At 42.7% G+C, this 22,626-nt stretch overlaps 1 protein-coding gene across 1 annotated transcript in view; it reads right to left on the bottom strand.

Moving 5' to 3' along the window:
- The window catches only part of USH2A (usherin), a 530,092-nt gene that overhangs the window by 166,853 nt on the left and 340,613 nt on the right, over positions 1 to 22,626 (bottom strand). Inside the window, exons 42-45 of the mRNA XM_037069500.1 lie at positions 20,389 to 20,723; positions 19,397 to 19,519; positions 8,461 to 8,624; positions 1,262 to 1,471 (exon numbers count right to left, since the gene is read on the bottom strand). Of these exons, the coding sequence (XP_036925395.1) occupies positions 1,262 to 1,471; positions 8,461 to 8,624; positions 19,397 to 19,519; positions 20,389 to 20,723 (832 nt within the window). The remainder of the gene's footprint in view (positions 1 to 1,261; positions 1,472 to 8,460; positions 8,625 to 19,396; positions 19,520 to 20,388; positions 20,724 to 22,626) is intronic.

The following is a 22,626-nucleotide window of genomic DNA, read 5'->3' as shown; positions in this document are numbered from 1 at the left end:
TACGTGCAGATTAGTATTGGGGTTTTGAGAAGGGTTCGTTGCTTATCGGCTTTCCTCGGATGAAGTTATCACAGGCTGTAGTCCTCTGGAAATTGGCTTATTATACTCTCAGTTAGAACCCATAAGAATTGCTGGTAAAAAGCTTCCTACCACCAGCACAGCGATAATCTTCAATACTATGTGAGCAGTGGGATATGATGATAAATTATTTACCCATCTGTACCACTAACACATATCTATTATTTGCCTCTTCTCTTATCCCTTTACTCTGTATCTCCCAGGGGGTGGGGAGGGGAAAGAAAATTTGCTCCTTAAGCAAAAAAAATAAGACTCAAATACTCTCAGGCCGGTGGAACGTGAAAAATCATTTGATGTTACTAGCTTGTAACTCAAGCAATATGAAGCAATAATGCAATATTGTCATTATGTAAATGATTTTGAATGTTGATTACCATAGGTAATGATGAAATCTAACATTAGAAAAAAATCTTGCTTGGCGTTAAATTACACAATTATTCAAGCATGTCAGCAATAACTATGCAAAGACCTATTTTTATCTTAAGAACCCATCTTTACTAGTTGAAAAATTGCCCTTGTGATCCGTTCTATTTTATAAACAAAAGGTGTCGACCTTTGGCACCACCCAGGGAAATGGGCTCCACTCAAAGCGCCCTGCTAATGACCTGGAACACTTGCTTTGGAGGTAATGATATTCTAATGTTTATAATGAGACTTTATAAAGCCAAAAAGATTAGAAAGACCATTCAGAACTCATTTCAGATTCGCAAGTTGCTTCCTCCCCCTTGCTAACTGGCTTAGAAATGAGTCCCGGGCCATTTTTCTCCGGGGCTGAACTTCCACCTACCATTTCTGGTGACTCGGCGAGGGCCCTTGCTGGGCTGGGCTGTCATTTTGAAGAGCATACTGCTTCTGAGAGCAGATCTCAACCACCACCACCACAAAAAGAGTCTCTACATGTCACCATTTATGGGGGTGGACTTGGCTCCAAACCAGGCATGCGCGGAACAGAGCAGGACCAAACCGGGCTAATATCCCATTATTAGGGCCTCGCACCGCTGTCTCAATGGGACCGCTCATTGATCCGCCATTGATGACCGCCCTTAAGCATGGTAGCCCCGATCCCCTTCCTTCCAACACCGGAAATTTTAGAATGGAGGGAAGACTGATCTCCACCGCAGCAAGAATCAATCAATTCCATTCGCATCCCTGAAGCCGAGCATCCCGTGAAATCGGGACTCACCCCCATCGCAAGTAGTGGGATGCAGCACGTCGCTGTTGATGCTGTGGACTCCATTGAAGGCAGAGATAAAAATCCGATACTTCGTGTTTGGACTTAAGTGGCCAATGACGTGAGAAGTTACATCTGGGAGGAGTTTGAGAGATTCGTTTGAGGTAGCAGAACCCCAAAAAAGCGTGTAATGTTCAACATCACCTTGTAGGTCTTGCAAAGCTGTTAACAATAAACACAGAACACTGTAAATGTGGCTGGCCTCACGGGGCCTCAGCGGGGGAAAGACCAAGTAAACTTTATTTGCTACTCTTAGAATGGGACAAAGGGAAACTTATGGGACCTATTTTACAGTTGTAAGTTTTTTGACAAAGTTGAATTTTTCTCCCCTTACCCCATAATTTATTACATAGAGTTTTACCTTTATAGTAACATGAACTCATAAATTTCCTTTAAATATTTTAGCCATGCTAGTTATAAGGATTCAACTAATCTTCAAAACTATGTTATATTACTGAGAGTAAAAGAAAACTATGCAATACATGGAACAGCTTCTGTTTATAAGTAACACACCTAGAGAGACATGTATGTTAATACAAATAAGGATCTTGTATTAGGTTCCCTTGACACAGGTCCTAAAACTGAGAGATGTTGTATCTCGCTAATGAGATCTGCTAAACGTGCTTCTAGGGACCATTCTGCGGGTTTTGTTGTGTATGCAGTTGCTGAAGCAGTGGTACAGTGTGCTCTCCTTAAAGATTCACTCAGGAGAACCCTAGGATATTATCTGAAATTTTTACCGAAGCTTTCATCCATTTCCGCTAGTTCACTGTGCCTCTGTGACGTAGGCCAGCTCTTCCACAAAAGCCAAAGTGCCCCACTCAGTCTTACAGCTGTAACTGGTCAAACTTCAACCCCCAGCCTTTCAAAGGCCAGCCTGTTACTTTCTTTTTTCCTCTTCCACCCAGTTTCTCCAGTCTTGCCCTAAGTTCTGCTTCCTGTCATCTTCCTACAGGAAAGCTCTAAACCAAAAACACAGAACAGCCGTATTTTCTTAGGCAGGAAGTCGTATACTTCTCTACTTACATTAATAGTATGCTTAATGGCCGTAAGCAGTAACTCTTACCTTGGTTTGTGTGTTGGGGTTGGGAGATGGAGTGTTGGTTTACAAGCCTCCTGAAATTCGACGCCAAAACAGTTTAACAGCATGAATCACACACTGGGAGGGAAAGGGGGTGTTTCTCTCTACGGTTATTGAAATGTAGTTGCTCTAATGTGTGAGTTCCTATGGCCATATAAAAGCACATGGCTTGGAGAACTGGGGTGCCTTTCTTTCTAAGAATCCCCTTTCAGGAAAGGACCTCTAAGCACACCACTGCTTTGACCTTGTTTCTAGCAATAGTTACAAAGATTTTGTATGCCAGTATGGTTGCCAGTTTATAATAAGAGATCTTTAGCAACTTATTTGGAGAACTCTGGTGATCCAGATGTTTTTTTCTCTGATGTCATGAAATGTTAAAACCTTTGGTAAGGAGGTTCTTACTGTGCATGGGCAGAAATAAGCTATTCATGTCCATTAATATTTTCCCAAATGATAACATGAGTCAATTACAGCAAAGCCACTGGCATTATGAGAGTGAAAGTTCTCTGTCCTTAGAACTACTTTCTGCTGGCTTATAGCAATAACACTCTGTTTGTGGCAGCTGAGATACAATGGAAAGTCTACTAGGCTGGAAGTCACCTTGTATTTTCACGTAAGTGGGCAGTCTGGTTAGAAGTTCAAGCCCTAAAGATATAATATTAATGAATTGCTCTCAAACTCTACTCGCAAATATAAATGGATTTTACCTAGGATATTAAATGCGTCTGATATCTCCTTTATCAAGTTGTAATTAATGTATTTATATATGCACAGGGCATAAGGCAAAAGCAGGTTTACAGTTGTGAGTACATGAAACAGTTTATTCTTATAGTATGATTTATTAATTATGGTATTAGCTTCCATTAGAACAACTGTAAACCTACTTTTGCCACATTGTGTATGTTGAAAATGTTGTTCAGTGTTAGCACCGTAAATTAGGAATAAGCAAATACCTGGATAAAATTCCACTAACTGCCCATTCTTAGCCACACACCTGGCCACACAATTTGGGTGGTGATCTCCACATACTGGTCAGGAGGGTGGTCTTAACTGTAGCCAATTCTCGTGTATTGAACAGGTCCCTCTCCTCTGTAACGGAGTCCCAAGTAATCCAAAACAGTTGTTAGAAAAGCTAGTTCAAAGTTGCCTTGCAGAAGCAACTAGGTTATGTTCCTCACACACTCTCGGATCATTTTGAGATTAGCATTAACATTAGTTATGTCTCTCGGTCTTTCCCATCTGGATCAGGGGTCAGTGGAGTAGAGCCCATGAACCAAACCCGGCCTGCAGGCCAAATGTGGCCAGCCAGCTGTTCTTATGCAACCTGTGAGCGGAGAATGTTTATTACATTTTTAAATGGCTGGGGGTGGGGGGAAGCTCAAAGGAGAAAAGTCATTTGTGATACATAAAAATTATAAGAAAACCAAACCTCAGTGTCCACCATAAATTTTTATGGGAACACAGCCAATCTGGTGTCCTGTACCACTGTTTTCATGTTACAGTGACACAGTTGAGTCATTGCTACAGAGCCCGTATGCAGCCTGCAAAACCTGAAGTCTCTAATTTTTGTCCTTGCCCAGTGCGTTCGCGGCCCTCACCTAGAGCAATCGTGGCGAACACTCCCATTCAACGGGTCTAATTGAAGTGCGTTCTCACGGGCTCACTGGGAAGGAGTGTTATTTCAATGTGAAAACCCAGAGGGGTCCTATCATATGACAGATGTGTCTACCTTGCTCATAGGCCCTCAGATTAGAGTCCGATTCTCCAAGTTCCATGGTGCAGAGCGCTGTATTGTCAATGAGCAGTTCTGGGGAAATGTGCACATATCAAAAGTACATGCAAAAGCATGTTCTATGTTCTAAATTAGAAATGGCTTCTTGATTTGCCTTTTGTAAAACTGCTGTTGAAAGCACTGTGAATGCTCTAGAGCCAGAATATGTCACGCCAGTACTAAATAATGACTGAGTGCTAACACATTGTTTCATTCAACCCTCATCACAACGTTTTGAGGCAGCTATTATTCTTATCGCCATCCTTTGCCTTAGGAAGCTAGGGCTTAGTGAGGTTGAGTGGCTTGTTTTAGGCTGTGGAGCGAGAAAATCCTGGAGCTGGGATTCAAGCTCAAGTTTTCCTGGCCCCAAAGCTGATTATTTAAACCATCCCTTCACATGGCTCCATTGAGTTTTGTCATTTTTCTAGTTAGGAGACTTTGAAACAGTGAGAATAGATGAAATCACCAACGGGAGAGTTGGACGGTGAAAGACGACTCAAGAAAGAACTTTGAGGTGAGTCTTTATGTAGGCGATGAGGGGAAGGCGTGGTCACCGAGACAGGAGGGGTCATTTGTAGTGACCACTGCCCCAGAGACACAGAATGCCCAGAGAATGCCCAGAGAGCAGGCCTTGGGGTTGGACCACTAGGTGAGAAGAACTCCATGAGGGACGGGTCAGCAGAGTGTAAGGGAAGGAGGTGTGGTTACAGCAGGTCCACAAGTGGCCAGAAGGGAAGCCAGTGGAAAAGGCCAACACGGTCTATTTGCTTTGATGAGTCAAGTGACGGGGAAAAGAGCAGAGGGACAAGGCGAGCCGACCCTGCCGGATGCTCTGCAGAAGCAATTTTTCCAGATTTGCAATTATTTATATGCATCGTCTCCTGAACAAGATCATTTCCGATGAACTCGGAAATTCTTCTGGCTACAAAATCCAGTGGTGTCTGATTGAGAAATCAAGGTGAGGCTGAGGCTTCTGTGTGACTTTAAATTTGCGCTTTTAGGGTGACACCTTCATACTCTGTGACTCTCAGAAAAGTTCACTGAGATATTACGATGCAAGAGTTACGTCATTAATCTTGGCATTCCCTGTGGCCTGCACAAAAAAATCCTGAATAAACGTGTGTGGAAGAAATGAGGAGAGGGAAGAGAGGGAGGAAGGTAGAAGAGAAAGAGAGGAGGAGGGACAGTGGGAGAGAGACAGACCAGGAGATTATGTGACATGGGCTGTGAACAGCTCCAGCATGAGTTGCTCTAGACACATGGGCCCCCTTTGGGTGACCTTCTGTGGCTTCTTTCTCCATAACACTCTCCTCTCACCATCTCCAAGATTGTCTTGCTCTTTTCTGGTCATCACTGACCTCGTTAGTGAGGCAGCCCCAGAAGGGGACAGCCACAGCCACAGCCACAGCCACACCCTCAAGGGCATTTGCTTATTTCACTGTTTAGTTTAGAATGAGCAGTCAAAATGGGAAGGATCTTACAAAGTCACCCTTGACAAAGTACTAATATCCACTAAAGCTAAGCGCCTGAGAAACAGCCAAGCGTTGCTTGCCCGAGTCCTACATCAGAGTTTGCGAAGAGCTACTCACTGGGATTTGGAGGAAGCTGCTAAGTACTCGTTTCTTTTTCACCGGGCTTTTCTGAGAATTATATCCCTAATTTAAGTACAGGTGCTTTTGTATCTCTTCTTGCAATAATTTGATCCTTCTCTCTCCTACAACTTATCTTTGTGGTTTTTAGTTTAGGCTGACCTATTTCCCTTTATTATATAGGGCAGGGATATTATATAGGGCCGTGTCTCTCAGTAGGGACCAGGGAGAGGGGGCGTATGTGGCCCGTCACAAAGTCTCAGCTGGTGTTTTCCCTGCGGCAAGGTGGGAGCAGTTTTACCTGATGATTTCGATTTGCAAATCAATGCCAAAAAGTCCTCATCTTCCTGTGAAACCTCCTGATTTTTAAAATGTTGTCAAAATATCAGTTTTGTCAAATACGGCAGAAGAAATGGCGGGTGGAGCACAGAGAAAATCAAGGCAACCTACGTGCCGACCGCCTGCCCTAAAATGAACTGAAGAGATTCGGGGGGACTTTTGCTTCCCATGACACCACGTAGTGATGCAGATGTTTCAAAAAGGCGCTTGTAAAATGTTCAGTACCTTATTCCTGTTGACCTGTGGTTGGTAAAGATCAGATGGAAATATTTTGCTACCAAAATGGTGTGTACCTGGGAAGGGAGGTAGTTAAGAAATCTGTTTTAACAAATATGTTATACGCCTTTTGGAAAGGCAATTTTTAGTGAGCATTCATACGTGTGTTCCGATGACTTCAACCTACAGTTTTGTGCTGTTTGGCCTATGAGACAATGTACCCACTGGCTCCTACAACTCAAGAAGGCAATTATTAAACTAGCAAGAACGAGGCGGCCCTTTCAGAGAGGGGTGACCAGTTAATTGACTTAGGAGAGCAGGTTGCAAGAGGGAAGAGAATGATGATACAACAGGCTTTTGCCCCACCGACCCGCTGCTAAGACTTCACCTTTGTGCTCACAAATAGTTATCTGAAAAATTTCTAAGGTATGAGTGGAAATAACAGCGGATTGCAGTACCTACATCCCAAAGGGCGAAGGTTCTGGTTACCACGGTAATGAAACGTCAGTGAGCTGCTTCAGATCTATTCGGTTTGTCGGTTTTTATAAGCAGGCCTTCTTCAGGCATGCAATTATACCATAAAGACGTATATTGGTGAAAAATCAGCAGCAGGGTCCGACAGAGCATTCAAGTGTCAGCGGAGGGGGAGGGCATGTGCCTCTATGAAGAGGCTTTTAAGATGGATCAGGAGGTGAGGGCGAAGTAGAGAGGAAGAGGGAAATGAGTGAAAATATGGTATTCCACTGTACATAAAAATCTACCTTCAGATAAAAACGTGGTTTTTCCCAGCGGTGTCCCAGGGGATCATTGTAAGCCTCAATTAACTGGTATTCTTCCATTTAAATGGTTTCAGCAATCGCCATAGCAGTGACACCAATTATTCAGAAACCTGCGACCTTATAAAGACCCTAGGCACAGGTGGCAAACACAAGGCCCATGGGCCGAATCCGGCCCTCCACCTTGTTTTATCCAGCCTGGCACCTTGTATCTACCTGGTGGCAGAGCCAAGCTCCTTGTCCCTAGTTAAGGAGTAGTTACGCTTATACAGTCCTAAAGTTACATTTGGCCCTCGGAAGGCAACTACACGGCTGACGTGGCCCCGGTGAAAATGAGTTTGACACCCCCGCTAGAGTGACTGTCTTCTGAAGAAATGAGTTATTTAGTGGCAGCTTTGATCAACAAAGCCAGTACTAATTTTAATTTGCAATCAATGTCACTTAACACTGGTTTTAATTCACAGCTGATACCACATAACATCGGGGCAAATCCACTCGGATGCTGTACAGTGAAATGGGACGCATTTCTCTTCTCAGGCTTCAAAGAAACTCAAGACGGGATCAGAAGCCAAGCCAGGAGTAATTTTACATCTTTTTATATAAATGTAGATGATTACTCAAGTAGATACAGTTTTCTTACATACATACATTTTAATTTGGGCTTTCCAAGTCAGTATATCTCAATATCTGGTTATATTCTAGTAAATTTTGATTCCATTATTTGCCAGATCTGAAGTCCTACTTACAAGAATGATTGCAATATATATTTCAGTGATAGATTCAGTTCTGTTTTATTTTCTTCTGAAGGTGATAATGGATCGCTATGAACTAACAGGTCAGTTGTTAAATGCTACTCCCCTGACCAAGTGGATCTAAAATGTCAGTTATTGTAGTTTCTAAAGTCCCAGGGAAAGATCAGATCTATCTGAAAACTCTCCTAACGCCTGTCCAGAGGTGCTCTGAAGGGGGCCAGGGCGCACCCTGCAATATGAAAGCGTGCCCAGTTGGTGGCCAGCTGTCACTCTTGCCTGCCTCCAGCTGGAACTCTGTCCATAACCAGTGCTGACAATGACTCATGTTACTGCACTCCTAGTGAAACCGTTCTTGCTAATATGTGAAGAGTGATGAGATGTGGGGGCAAGTTCTCTGCAGGAAAGTGCGCAAGTTAATACGTGGGCACTTCCATCATAACTGGCTGGGGTGGCCCAAAGGACATCCCCTATCTGGAAGGGACAGAGGACAGAGCAGGGGGAAAGACAGCCAGCCTCTGACAAACAGCCTAGGGACCTTGGCTTTTTGTTGTTTCAATTTTTTAAAATGTTTGTTTTCAATTCATTTTGGGACTACTAGGGTGAGGGTAAATAAAGAAGTTTCCTTACTTGGTTTATCCCATTGCACGTCTATGGCCGTGTGGTTAAGGACAATCACAGAGACATTGGCTCCTCTCTGTGGGACGCCCGCTAACGTTGTCACCGTCACTTCTTGGCTGGGTGTGAAACCCACACTGTTGTGGACAAACACCTTATACGCATATGTTGTGAACCTAAAAGGTTTTTTCAAAAGACATATATTAATTTCATTTTTTCAAGAAACACAACAATTTCCTTTTTCCTTACAATACCGGATTCCTCTGCCCCAACAGAATACACACCTTTCTTTTTCCCCTTATAAAATACATTATTTTATTTAGCTACGCCAAAAAAAAACCCATGTTATTTTTGTAATTCTTGAGCCTTTACCAAGTGTCAGGGAAATATTTAATTTATTTTTAATAAGCAAAGACTGCTATTGAGAACCAGCGTGTTTTGTCATCTTCTCAAGCTTGCTGTTCTCAGAAGCAGTGAGGATGACGGCTCCATTCAAGACACAATTACAAGTCTGGCAATCCGCCAGCTTGCTATCTGAATTTGATCCCAGGAGTGACATGCGCTTCTTTTGGGAAACTCATCCATTTTTAAATATCAGAATTTCTCATCACCATTTTCTTCCTGTACCTACGCTCCTTTCCCCAAATCTCATTGGCAGACAGATAATCCCTTAAATTAAATTGTAACTGTGACCAAAGTCAACCACATTGCCCCGCTGAGACTTTTGCTACAGGGAGCTGCGCTGTGCCTTCGCAGAAAGATATTTACTCCAGTTGGTACAGTGGGAACTGAACCTGACCTTCCAGGAGGAGGAACCTGACAATGTGGTGAGGACTTCCCAGGCCGTGTGTTAAATCAGTGAGAGAGTAAAGCCACCGATTCCTCAACCCCTTCAGCTTTTTCAGGCAGAACACTAGCTGTTTTTTGTTGTTGTTGTTCAGTTCAAAAATGGGTGGGAAAATGCTATTTGGAGAAACATTTGGACAATAACTTAGACCAAGAAATTTGCCTGAAACCCTGTACAACCCGTGCCTGGCTGGCGTTTAGTGCTTAGGGCTGACTCTGGCCTCCGATCATTACCCATTGATTTGGGTTTAATAGAGCACCAAAGACACGTCACATCCGATGCAGGGCCCATGGAATGTGTCTCAGTAAATCATAACTCACTAATCATGACAGGGGGAGGGTGCCATTTGCAGGACTGTGCTAAATGGAAGCTATGTCGGCATTCTCACAGCACTTGGCTCCCACCTATGGGGGAGTCTGTCTGCCTTCTCTTGTTCCTCACTCATGGCCCAAGTACACTCTGCAAGGCTCTGCCTCAGCTGCAGTTAAGGGTGCTCCTCTGTTATCGTAGCTACAGGGAAGAAGTTAGTCATTTCTCATGACTCCACACCAGGGAGACAAACAATACAATTTCAAAAATGGGCAAAGGACCTGAATGGACACTTTTCCAAGGAGGACATACTGAGGACCCAGAGACATATGAAAGGATGCTCAGTATCACGAACCACCAGAAAGATGCCAATTAAAACCACAATGAGATACTATTTCACACCTGTCAGAATGGCCAGCATAAACAAATCAACAAAGAACAAGCGCAGGCAAGGTGGTGGAGAGAAGGGAACCCTGGTGCACTGTTCGTGGGAAGGCAGACAGGTGCAGCCTCTGTGGAAAACAGTATGGAATTTTCTCATAAAACTAAAAGTGGAACTGCCTTTTGACCCAGCAATTCCACTGCTGGGATTATATCCTAAGAACCCTGAAACACCAATCCAAAAGAATCTATGCACCCCAATGTTCATAGCTGCATTAATTATAGTAACCAAATGCTAGAAGCAGCCTAGGTTGCCTATCAGTAAACGACTGGATCAAGAAACTATGAGACATTTAGACAATGGAATTCTTGCAGCAGAAATAAAGAAGGAGCTCCTACCCTTTACAACAGCATAGATGGAACTAGAGAGCATTACGCTAAGTGAAATAATCCAGGCAGTGAAAGACAAATACCACATGATCTCACTTGCAAGTACAACCTAATCAACAAATCAAACAAGCAAGGAAAGTGGAACCAGAGACGTGGAAATAAAGAACAAACTGACAGTGGCCAGAGGGGAGGGAGGAGGGGAATAACAGGGAAAGGAAGAGGAAGGGTCAAGGAACATGAGCAAAGGACCCACGGACATGGACGACAGGGAGAGGGAAGACTGCATGTGGGAGCTGGGGGTGGGTAGGGCAGGGGAGAGTGAGGGGGGAAATGAGGATGACTGTAATTGAACGGTAATAAAAAAGGGAAAAAGGATTTAGTGATTTCTTTAAAGCAATTTATCTATTTCCCTCAAATAAGTAAGTATTGGCATCCGATATACATCCTCTGCTTCATCTCCCTTTGTGTCTTTCTGCTTTGTATGCTAGAGTGGGTGGAGTCATTCCCCTCACCACCAAAACAAAAAGATATGTTTAAGTCCCAACTCGTGGTACCTGCTAGTGTGACCTTATTTGGAAATAAGATCTTTGCAGACGCAACTGAGTTAAAATGAAGTATTGTTGGATTTGTGGAAAGCCTTAAATCCAATGGACTGATGTCCTTATAAGAGAAAAGAGACAGGAATTTTGCCACGAAGGGAAACAACCAGGGGGAAGATGGTCACGTGAAAAGAGGGGCAAAACTTAGTTATTCTGCCACAAGCCAGGAAGCAGCTGGATGACCAGTGGCTGGAAGAGGCAAGAAGTTTTTCTTCAGAGCTTACGGAGGGGACGTGGCCCAGACAACACCTTGACTTTGGGCTTTTGGCCTCCAGAACTGTGGGAAACTATTTGTTTGAAGTCACCTGGTTTGTTTACAGTGCCCCTACGAAGTGACACATATTCTATGTAACAAGTGCTAAATAAATAGTCCACATAACCAGACAACCGAGGGGGAGTAATCATTGGCATTCACTCAATTCTTAATACGTGCCAGGAAGTTCCTACATGTACCAATTCATTAGTGCCTTGCAATCAAACCTGGTAAGTCACTATGATAATACCTGGTTCAAAAATGAGGGGGGGAAAGCCTCAAGGAGTTAGATAATTCATCTCTGCCGTCAAGGTAGCAGGTGGGAGAGTGCCGATTCAAACCTAGGCATTCTGATCCCAGAGCCTGCTCCTTTAACCGAGAGGCTACACGGCCACCCTGATAGTAAGGACGGTGTTGGTCTCCACAGCAGTGACAACCGCAGGGATAACCTGATCTCTCCATACTCGGATGGTGTCATAGCCCTGGGACTTGAACTTGAGTTATTTTTCTAGCCAAGGTGAGAGATTTTTGCTTACACATCCAAACAGTCTCGCCAAATTTCCTTCGTAGCCACTAGTATGAATTTGAAGGATGGTGAGTCAGGGTTAAGAGGATAGCAAGTGTGTGACAATCGAATGAAACGAAGCTAATGGCTCACCTGGGAATTGAACCGGCGACCTTGGCTTCATTAGCTTGCTCCTCAAGTAAAGCACTTTTAACTGTGTTTTACTTTATAACATGGCTGAAAAGAAATTTACCTACAGTCTAGGTAAATTTCTGGGTGCCTAAGCTAAAAAATTTGAATTTTTCTTCCACATGTCTGATATTATATATTAAGCAAACTTTATGGCTTTAAATTTTTGTAGCTCCTTTCTGTAAGTGGGATTAATATCAGATAACACTGAATTGGTAAAATGTAAAAAAATCCTATAAGTCCTTAGCTCTCCCAATGATACCTTGAGCTATTTCATCCGAATTTAGGAATGGCGAAATGCACAATTCGTGTCTTCGCAGATGTAAAGGACACATAGACACATATCATTGACATGTCTGTTTTTGACGTAGTATTCACATTTTAGAGTGAGAGATGTCTTTACAGTTTATCTGCTTCAAAAATAAAACACCTGCCACATTTCACAGATAAGAAAACCGAGGCTCCGAGAAGTTACGTGGCTTTTGCCTAAGGACACAGACTAGTTAAGACAAACAGGTGGGCCTCTAACTTCCTCATTTCTAATATTCAATCCTCTCCACTATTCAGGATTTTAGTGAACTGAGAAATCATTGGCATTGTACTTGATACCACGCCCTTGTCCTTTGCATTTTCTCTAACTTTCTTGGGTAAGTTAAAATGTTAATAAAATATTGAATTCCCTGAAGTAAAATGCTTTCATATCCTGTTTTCATTGTATCTGAAACCTAATCTTTAGGTAAGTCATACCTATGACTGCATGTCAGTCTACACATTCCCTTCATATTAAAGAAGAATGCCTTAGTGTGTTGACGGGGCTTTTTAAATTCACTCTAGGTACGTTGTATTTTTTAGATGGACTTAGATGTTGATTATTGATATCAACTGGGACATCCCATTTAGTTAATAATATTTTTAAAAGAAAAAGGCCAGACGGACTTCATATACTCATGCCAAACTTACATATATCAATTTCTTCTTGAAATACTAATTGTGTTCCCTAGGTGGTTCTTGAAAAATGCACCATTTGAAACTCTGAAGGAAACAGTTTTGGAAATCTGAAGAGCGAATGAACACATCTTGAGTCTATACCGTAACTAGTAGAACCAGTTGCTGGAAGGTCGGTTTAGCAGCGCTGTTGCAGTAGTTCTCATACAAGTGACTAGTACGTTTGAGACCGTCCACAAGACCCTGCCTTTACCAATACCCAGGAAATGGAAAGCTTGGCTGCACTATAAACCCAACTATGGTGTTTTTCCTTGTAAAAGACAACAAATATTAAAATCTTATTTATGGAAGAATACTCATTTCAAGGTTCAGTTGTTATTACTCAAGTGAATTAGAAAACTAGGTTCTGTTTGGGTGATGAGATTTTTAATCTGTGTACTTACTGAGGAGATAATTTTGTAATGAATGAATGAGTGAATATTTGATAGTCACAAAAGCAGTCTCATAATTTTTAGTTCGTATATAATTTGACAAACTAGTGACACACACATAGTTGTCCAATAGAAAAATGGTCCCTACCAAATCTTAGGAACTTGCTTATTTTATAAATTATATTGTTCTCTCATGTTTGCTACACCATTGCTTCTTTCATTCAGTAATTTTTTCCCTCATTTAAAAATTTTGTACTGGACTCTAACAACATTCTCGATGCTAAACACATTATCATGCAGGCTAGGTATTAATGACAGGGGACTCTGTCCAGTGAAGACATCTCTCCAGTGGGAAGGCCTGTTCCAGGGCAAAACGTGTGAAGGCTTATATCTTAACAGAGTCTGAAGTGTGTTTTGGGGGAACCAGTCATATTCTTCCGTGCAGCCACAGAATGCCTCAGGTTATTTCCATCAGAATTAAAAAAGTGTCAGCTTTATTGATGTCCTGACAGAATTCTTGTGTCAATATTGTCACCGGTATAAATCATGCTTTGGAAAAGGCAAGCTATTCAGTTTGCTTCCCAACATTTGCACAACCCACGTGTGCAAGAGTACAACACATCACACACACAGGATGCCTGTGAGGGCGCCGTGTAGCCTCCCGTCCTTCGTGGGGGCCGGTGGGGAAGCAAACAGGGACACACAACACTCTTTCCACTGCTTAAACCTGCAATTACTGAATTCTCCATGGAAGGCACCCACCTCTTCTTTACACAACTGAAAGTTCCACTGAACATGTTTGCCTCTGAAGTGGAAGAGGAATGCTTATCACCCTGGAATGTTTTTAATCTAACTTTTCCGACTGTGACTACCAGGTGCGGGATGTCACATTACTGAGGGTCTCTATATTTAGGTTACTAGAAAATGTCACACTGAAAATAATTTGGCTGCACTTTCCATCTTTGTTCTACTATGTCATCAACAGTAGAAATAAAGTTGCACAGAGAAGCTAGATGTTTCTCTTGAAGAAAACATTAGGGGGAAAAATTCTCCTAGGACAGAAACGCATCCTTGCCTGTTTGGAGGCTCATTTTTCATGAGGTAAGGTTTCACATGACGACACTTAGGAGAGTGTGGCATCAATTTAGAGCCATAAAAAAAGATCCCCATGGAGAAGAGGACCAAGACGCCACTAATTTACTTTAAATGTGAAGTAGATACATTTTTGCTTATTCTGAAGTAAGCAGGATGCTCAGACATGGCACACCGATGCCGACAGAAGTTGGCTTTCATTCCCAAACCCAACTTTTGCTAATACCAAGGAAGCAACCCACGGGATTTACCCCACATCGCTGGTCACGGGAGAAAGTCCTTCCTTCCTCTCACCCTTGGTATGTGCAAAGTCAAATACTTTACTGCAGAGCTACAACTTAAATGCTCTTACACACAGGACATGTGTCAGAGAACTGACCCACTGTTAGGAAGCCCAGCAGGATGTGTGTGTCACTGGGTACATTTAATCTCGTTACGAAGGAGGGAGACCGAACAGCTATTTTTTTGAATATCATTACCCCCAAAACGATGTCCTCTTTTAGGGCTTAAAACATTTCCCTTTAGAAGGTTTAAAAAAATTAGAATTTAAAAAAATTAAGCTTAGATACTATGGTATATTAAGTATTTAATTTTACAGCAATCAAGTCCAATCAATCTTTGAAAGTAAGATGAATATTTATTGATTTTAAATACAGTTGACCCTTGAATGACATGGGTTTTGACTGCGAGGTTCTTTCTATATGCAGATTTTTTCACCTTGTAAACTGATGATGTAAACTTATGATATCAATAAACATAGTACAGTACTGTAAACTTAACAGGATGAATAAACACAGTATAGAACTATACATGGATTTTCTGTTCTTTATGGCTTTCATAATCACATTTGTCTGTAATTTATTTTAAGAAAACAGTATATAATACATATAACATGCAAAATATGTTAATTAATTGTATGCTGTTGGTGAGGCTTTTGGTCAACATAGGCTATTAGGTAAGTTTTGGGAGAGTCAAAAGTTATGGGTGGACGTGTGACCGTGCAGGGGGTCAACGGTGCCCCTAACCCCCACATTGTCCAGGAGTCAACTGTACTTTCATTTAAAGATAATTCAGTTAGTGGATTCTGGAGCAGTCAAATGGAGCTTCCTTTTCAGACTGTTATTGCAAAATAATACTTTTTAGGAAATTACAATAATTGAAAGGGACAGGAATTAGAGCATACCTCTCTTTATAAACTTAGTGGCAGCTAAGTTCTTCAAATCTTCAATGTTTGCCAAGATAGAAAGCGGAACCTGTTATTTCTTATATCCTCTGACTCATCAGTCAAGCCCAGAACAGGAAGGACATGCTCTCATTTCATTCTCAGGGACTTAATTGGTCACTGCAGAACCTAGACACCCGGACGTGCTGAAAATCATCACCAGGGCACTGAGGCTCAAGCTGAAGGAAGTCACTGTCCTCCTGTCAACCCCTGCCTGAATCCCCATGGCAGATGACAACCGGGTGGTCACCAGATTTTCCAAGTGATGAAAATGTCAGGACACCCAAAGTTCTGGTTCCCCCCAACAACCATAACTTGGCCAGTTAGCACAGAATCATTAAGGCAGAAAAGTTAGAAACGGACAAGGGGTACAAACCTATAGTGACACTGAATTTGTGTTAATGCACAGAGAGCAAAATTCAATACGGAGGTGACTAGCTGTCTGAGTCCGACAGAATCATCCCTAAGATGGTGTTATAATCAAAGCAGTTGTGTTTAAGTTATCTGAATAATTGGTTCACTACTCTACTTTGTACATGGAGGTGTACGGGAACAGAAAGAATGACTAGAATGCTTTGAATTTCAGAGTTCTGTTAACATTTTTAGAATAGATGGGTGTAATTCTATATATCACAAACTTTAAGCTAACGAAGATAGACTGCTTGACCATGCATATTGACTTCAATTTACATGTAGTCTCACAAATATATTCATACAGGGATGTCCAGGAATCTTAAGTTAAAATGACATTTTATGGCAAGAGAAGTGCCATTTTGAAAACTCATTCTGGAGGTAGCTATGGTAAAATTGGGCCAAGGTGAGAAGAAACTACAAGTTCTTTTCCCGTGTACGCAACTTTGGAAGAAATTAAGGAATGGTGGATTCTGGGGAGAATGGGAAATTACATATTCCTCCTACAGGCACCTGCATCACCCATTCTCACCTCCACCCACTAAAAGACAGCCAACCAAACCCACAAGTCAATGAGACAGATGCAATGCAAAGGACAGGGTTATGAAGGAGCTGCAGTGTGAATGGGAAGAGAAGTGAGCTGGACAATTGGAGAGACAACTATCCTGCCAGCATGGGGTGAGGCCTGGCCGCTGCTGGCAGTCAAGGTGGGGAATGACAGCATCCACCAAACCAGATCACTTCTTTATAGGAAAACTGGTGCAGATTTTAGTCCACATAGCGCCCCCCAGTGGACTAATTTCCAGGTTCTCCTCAGAACTGTCAGGGAACCCCACCTTGGGCTCTGGGGCTCCTAACTTTTTTTGACATAGAGAGGGTACAGAGCTAGGAAATAAATCCTTTTCACAATATTTATTCTGAATATTAAAAAGAAATGCATCCTTTTTTTTATCATCACAAGTTGGTTATATGGGTTATAACAGTTACTTGAAAAAAATTTGGCTGGTCCTAGCAAGGGGGAAAAAAATCCCTTGGCATTTAGCATTATGAGGCTCATCAAAATACCACCTCAGCACATTGTGTTATGTGCACGCCTCCTTCTTGGAAGCATCTGTCATCCCCATGTTGGTGGTGACCTGTGTTTCCATTTAATTTGTGGAGATTTAACTTTCTTTCCTCCCATCTTAGATTTGGGCTTTCCATTAAAAATCCTTAGAAGCATCACTAAAAAATTCCATCGTAAATAGCTGGCCTTGGTTCCACTCTTTAATTAGTTCTCACTTATATGAGGAAATAGCATTAGCTTTCTGAGAGTGATTCTGTTTTTCTGCCAAACATCTGATGGCTGAAGATCGGCTTCAGCTAATGTTAACTAGTTGAATGTCTACCAGTTTGGAGAAAGCTACACTTAAAGCCCTTGGAGTTCACAGGTCATAGAAAGCTACTTTTCCACCTGAGTTCCTCGGGCAGTGTTGGTAGCTGCTGGTGACAGCAATTGACACGGAAAGGTGTGCGCATATGTGCATGTGTGCTTTCTTCTTCTAGACTGTGAGCTCTCTGAGGGAAGGGCTCTGCTCCATTCGCCGTCTGTTTCTCATCGCCGTACCTCTCAGCATACAGGAAGCAAAAATAAAAATGGTTGGATAAATGAATTTCTTCCACGAACTGATCATTCTAAGTGATGCCAGATTAAGTAACTAGGGGACTGAAAATCGTGGAGAACAGTCTAATGACCATGGTAATGGAGGCTGCACAGAGAGGAATGCTAACTGGTCATTACTGAGTTGCAAAAATGGCAGTTCCACGCGGCTCGCTCCACTGCTTCATTAGAGTTACGGCTGCCTCCCTCCAACAACCGTATCGGTCATGTTCTCCCACTGCACGCGTTTTCCCGAAGAACAGAGAACTGAGGCTTCGCCCATTCCCCAAAGAGAGCGGCACTACAATTACTATTCCTAAAGCGCAGGGGCATTCAGCAGCCCACCCTTCACTGGCTTATGCTAGCCTTCCACTTCCACAACTATTCGAGGGCCATGTGGTGCCACAGGCGCTGCGCTAGGGACTGGGGATCAGAAGTCGTGACGATGGAGCCCTGGCTCACCGTGCACCCGACAGTACAATGGGGTGTCCAGACAAGTACCTAGGCCAGGACGTTACAGTGACGATAGTAATAAGGGGGGGGGGGCAGCGTGCAAGGAAATGCAATAGAGGGGCAGCTGATTCAGACCAGGAAGAAAGAGAGCGGGGAAGCCCAATTGGAAATTTCTAGTCGAAGCTTGAAGGACGGCCAATGAGAAGGGGGGAGATCACGGTAACAGGAGCAGCTGGGTGAGCAAGGGGTGTGCATTGGAGGCCTTGGAAGGAATGCTGCTGATGTGGCTCCAACACAGGCACCAGGAGAGGAAGGGGCAGGGGACAAGGCCAGCGCTGTGACCAGTATNGAGAGCGGGGAAGCCCAATAGGAAACTTCTAGTCGAAGCTTGAAGGACGGCCAATGAGAAGGGGGGAGATCACGGTAACAGGAGCAGCTGGGTGAGCAAGGGGTGTGCATTGGAGGCCTTGGAAGGAATGCTGCTGATGTGGCTCCAACACAGGCACCAGGAGAGGAAGGGGCAGGGGACAAGGCCAGCGCTGTGACCAGTATTCTGGGTGGACCTAGTCGGTGGTGAGTCTAGAGAAATAACCTGATAGAACAGTCGCCTGAAAAGTTCTCATTAAATAATCCTGGTGGTGTGTTGAAATGTGATGACATGGCTCAGACTATGAATGAGTAGAAGGCACCGAATCCCATTCAATCCCCTCAGAGAACTTAAGTGGCTTATCTAAGGTCACGAAGCCAGCTCTCCAGCAGAGGATGAAACAGCACCCACATGTCCAAGCTCCCCCGTGCAATACTCCTCTGCCATCGCCTGTCTGCCTATTCCTCGACTTCTTTGAACTCTAGATGGAGTTCTTTTGAGTGCCAATCAGGTTAGTTAACTACCTAATTTTTGCAGATGGTAGGAATGACTTATAACAGTATGTCTCATCAATGGCAAGCATTTGACAAGTACCCATCTTTTCCCCAGTTTTCTGTATGTTCAAGATTTCCAAACTTCTCTAGTAAGTTTTCCTATCTTTCCAGAACTGTAACAGAGGCAGCAAGTTGAGGCGCAAACATATACAAGTTCGAGTTCAAAGGCTTATTTTAAGATGGCAAACATTAACCACGCTGTTTCAGCTCAATGATTAACGCCACTGATAATAACCAAACACGTTTTCTTGCATAACCGATAACATGTTCGCACAATGAAGACACTTGGTTATTCTGAGCTATTCAACATGCCCCGAACTAAATGTCAGCATTTGTTTTTTAATAGTTTGTGTAATCTCACCTGCTAAGACCCTTATCTTCATAAAACCACTGAGTTCCTGAATAAATATTGTGCCACCGATTTAAATCTTCTGGGGGATTTGATGCAAGTGGCTGCTGGATTTTACGTCTCAGAAGCTCATATCTAAAGCAAAAGACGAGCAGAAACATTGGGATTATCTCAACTAATGTTATTACCCAAATTCAGGCTGTTTTGTGGGATGAGTATGTGATATGTAAATGGAAAGGAAGCATATTAATTTACAATTACCACGTTTTTCCAGGTTATTTTATCCTGACTCCAGTTTCTAACATTCAATTATTTTGAAACCATCAAGTGTATTCACATTTTTCTGCTATCAGGGAGAATGATAACATTTTAGATTTCTTGTACGTCAGGCTTGCTAATACTTTGTTGTCAGGTCCACCCAAAGCAGAAATACAAAATGCTTATGAAGTTAATGATTTTCTAAGATTTCAACCATCAGTACTATATAAACAATGATAACATTATCAACTGCACAGTCACGGCTAAGGATCAGGTTTGGGCTGTTATAAAGCCATTTCAGAATCATAATGCTTTCTCTTCGTATCTGTATCCCTGACCACGTTCTTTAGAAATTTTCGGGGGGAAAAAAAGCCCAAGAATTATGTGTTAGCTTTCGCATTTTGAGACCTATTTGTGCAAATGTATCAGTTAGGACAAGCATGAAGTTTTCCTGACATATATTAAAAATGCACTTTGAAAATCAAGGGAAGGTTATGTCAAGAATTCTTAGAGAATCACAGTTGTTGTTTAGGGCTGTTAGTTTTCCACTAAAGTATAATTCTGCCATGATGAATTTGTATGGGTTCCATATACGTCAAGATACACGATATGAAATTATATAAGATTGTGAGTGTGGGACCCTCAACAAGGAATTAATTCTATGTTCACGTGGGAATAAAGGCCCCTTTCCCACCTGGGGAGATGAGACTGCAGCAACAGCCAGAAGCACAGTCGCCTTTTCTCACCTTACATCGGGTCCATTTGGCCTGGAGGGTGGCTGCCAGGAAATCCCGACATACGATTCACTTAGTGGGACCGCAGACAACGGGCAGACGTCCTCAGGCAGGCTGGGGTGGGTGGTAACACGGGTGGGCAAACTCTCTGTGCACCCTCCCAGATACCCGCCACCCCCAGTGCAAGCCACAATGGTGACAGAGTAATTCGTGAAAGGAATCAGGTGAGTGATCACGCGACTTAAGGCCGAAGGAGTGACGTTGGCGACTGGGATGGAAGGGTCAGGCATACGGATCTCGTAGCTGAGCACGTCTCCGTTCTGGATGAGTGGGGGCTGCCAGGTGACCTGGAAGGATGGATAAACTCAGAATCAGTGTGACAACACAGCACAGAGTGACGGAGGTCCGCAAGGCCTAGAACTTTGCTTGGTCGGTCTTGGTTCTCAGGGAAATCGCTTTCTAAATACCTGCTTTTGCCGGAGACCGTAATGAAGGGTTAGGGATCAATTAGCAGCACCCCAGGACCTAAATGCCACGCTGTTTGCTTGCCTTGGCGTTCAGTCTTGACACTTCCCAGGCCTGTCAGGCTAACACACACCTTGGCGACCCATCTCTACTGCAGGGGATCTGACGGACACAGAGCGCACACGCGGAGAATATTCACACATCTGTGCACATCCACGGGGCAGCCAGCATTGGGCGGGGAGTTGATAGCTTTCTCGTTCATAACTCAATTAAACGAAACATCAGAACTCCTTGCTTTGCATCATTAGTGTGCATTCTAAAGGTATAACAACTTTATTTTTTAGGGGGAAGGCTGGCGATGGGGGCTCATTATTTGCATTTTCTGAGGGTGTACAATTGAGTCCCTAAATCTCACTTGTGCATGTTGTGGGAAGTCAGGCAGCAACAACACCTCCTAGCCTCAAAGCTAAGAGCCATGCAGAAGGCTTTTTCAAAGGCAAGAGAGGATGGTGATCTTTGGCTCACGGACTTGAGCCTCAGCAGAAACAAAGGTGTTTTAAAACGAAGTACCATGTTTCACATTCCTTTGCTCTTCCGGGTAAGTTTGGTAAGAGCTCAGTGGTAATAATTCGTGCTACTGGGCCAAAAGGAACCTAGAAAAAGTGTACAGACTATGAAAACATTCACTTATTTATACGCCGTCCTGGTTCATCTCTTATATTGTCGCTTTGCAAAGTCCCTTACATATTAGAGTATATATATTTCACCTCCTGAATAGAGGGTGAGCTTCTCAAGAGCCGGGCTGAAATTTTACACCCATTTGCTGCCAGGCCCACAGAGATGGAGTTCAGGAAGCAATTGGAATCATGGCTGATTACAATGCATTTTTGCCTTAGCACGCAGTTATCATACTTTGAAACTTTGAAAGACAAACTTTTACAAATGGACACGTTAATATCTCCATTTGTAACCTCTACAAAGTCAGACTGAAAAAAGAATAAAAAGCTTAGAAGAGAGGACTAACCAAAAGGCTCTGTATTAAATCAAAGAGAAAAAATTTCCTCCAGAAGGAATCCCATCTGAGATTGTCATAGGGTATAGTTGCAAAAAGTGGCAATAACATCGCCTCCCCTCTAACCCAGTGTCATTTGGGCAGTTGCTTGATAACTGTCTTAATTAGTAACAATGGCCCAATAGAGGATTTGTCTGGGTGTAAAAAAAAAAAAAAGTCAAAGAAACCTAAAGCAAGCAAAGGCTGTAGAACAGACACAGGCTTCAATTTGTTTGGGGAGAGGGTGGTGCCATACTCTCTGTGGACTGGAAAAACGAGTCAAGGTCAAACTCAAGGGGCTTCTTGGTACTTACATGTAACATAAATGAAAAATGAAAGGGTTATCATAGCTAAAGTCAACCTAACTGATATGTGGAATACCACTTCTTTGCTTCTCGAACCAGAATATTTGGAGAGTCCAGTCAAGGTTTGGAGTCACTTCAAAGAACTAAATCATTGAAAGACCTTTGCATATTATGGGGAAATCATACGTTTTTCTATAGTAGATGTTACAGATGTATTTTCTCAATGTGTCTTTTGAAGTTTAACTTTCTTTGGAGGGGTCTTACGTCTTGCAGAAAACAATCAAATTCTTTTCTAGCTACATAAAACTATCTTTTCCTTTTAAAGCTGCTAAGCTTAAAAAAATAATTTAGCAAAAGCCCTGCTCCCAAACTTTAAATTACATAAAATTCTTCTTCATATTCTTCTACGCTTTCTATTTTTAATATTAA

This window comes from Sturnira hondurensis, unplaced genomic scaffold, assembly GCF_014824575.4.
Source record: "Sturnira hondurensis isolate 20B ecotype Veracruz unplaced genomic scaffold, ASM1482457v3 Scaffold0018525, whole genome shotgun sequence".
Lineage (NCBI taxonomy): Eukaryota > Metazoa > Chordata > Mammalia > Chiroptera > Phyllostomidae > Sturnira > Sturnira hondurensis.
This window is presented reverse-complemented; position numbering and strand designations above follow the sequence as displayed.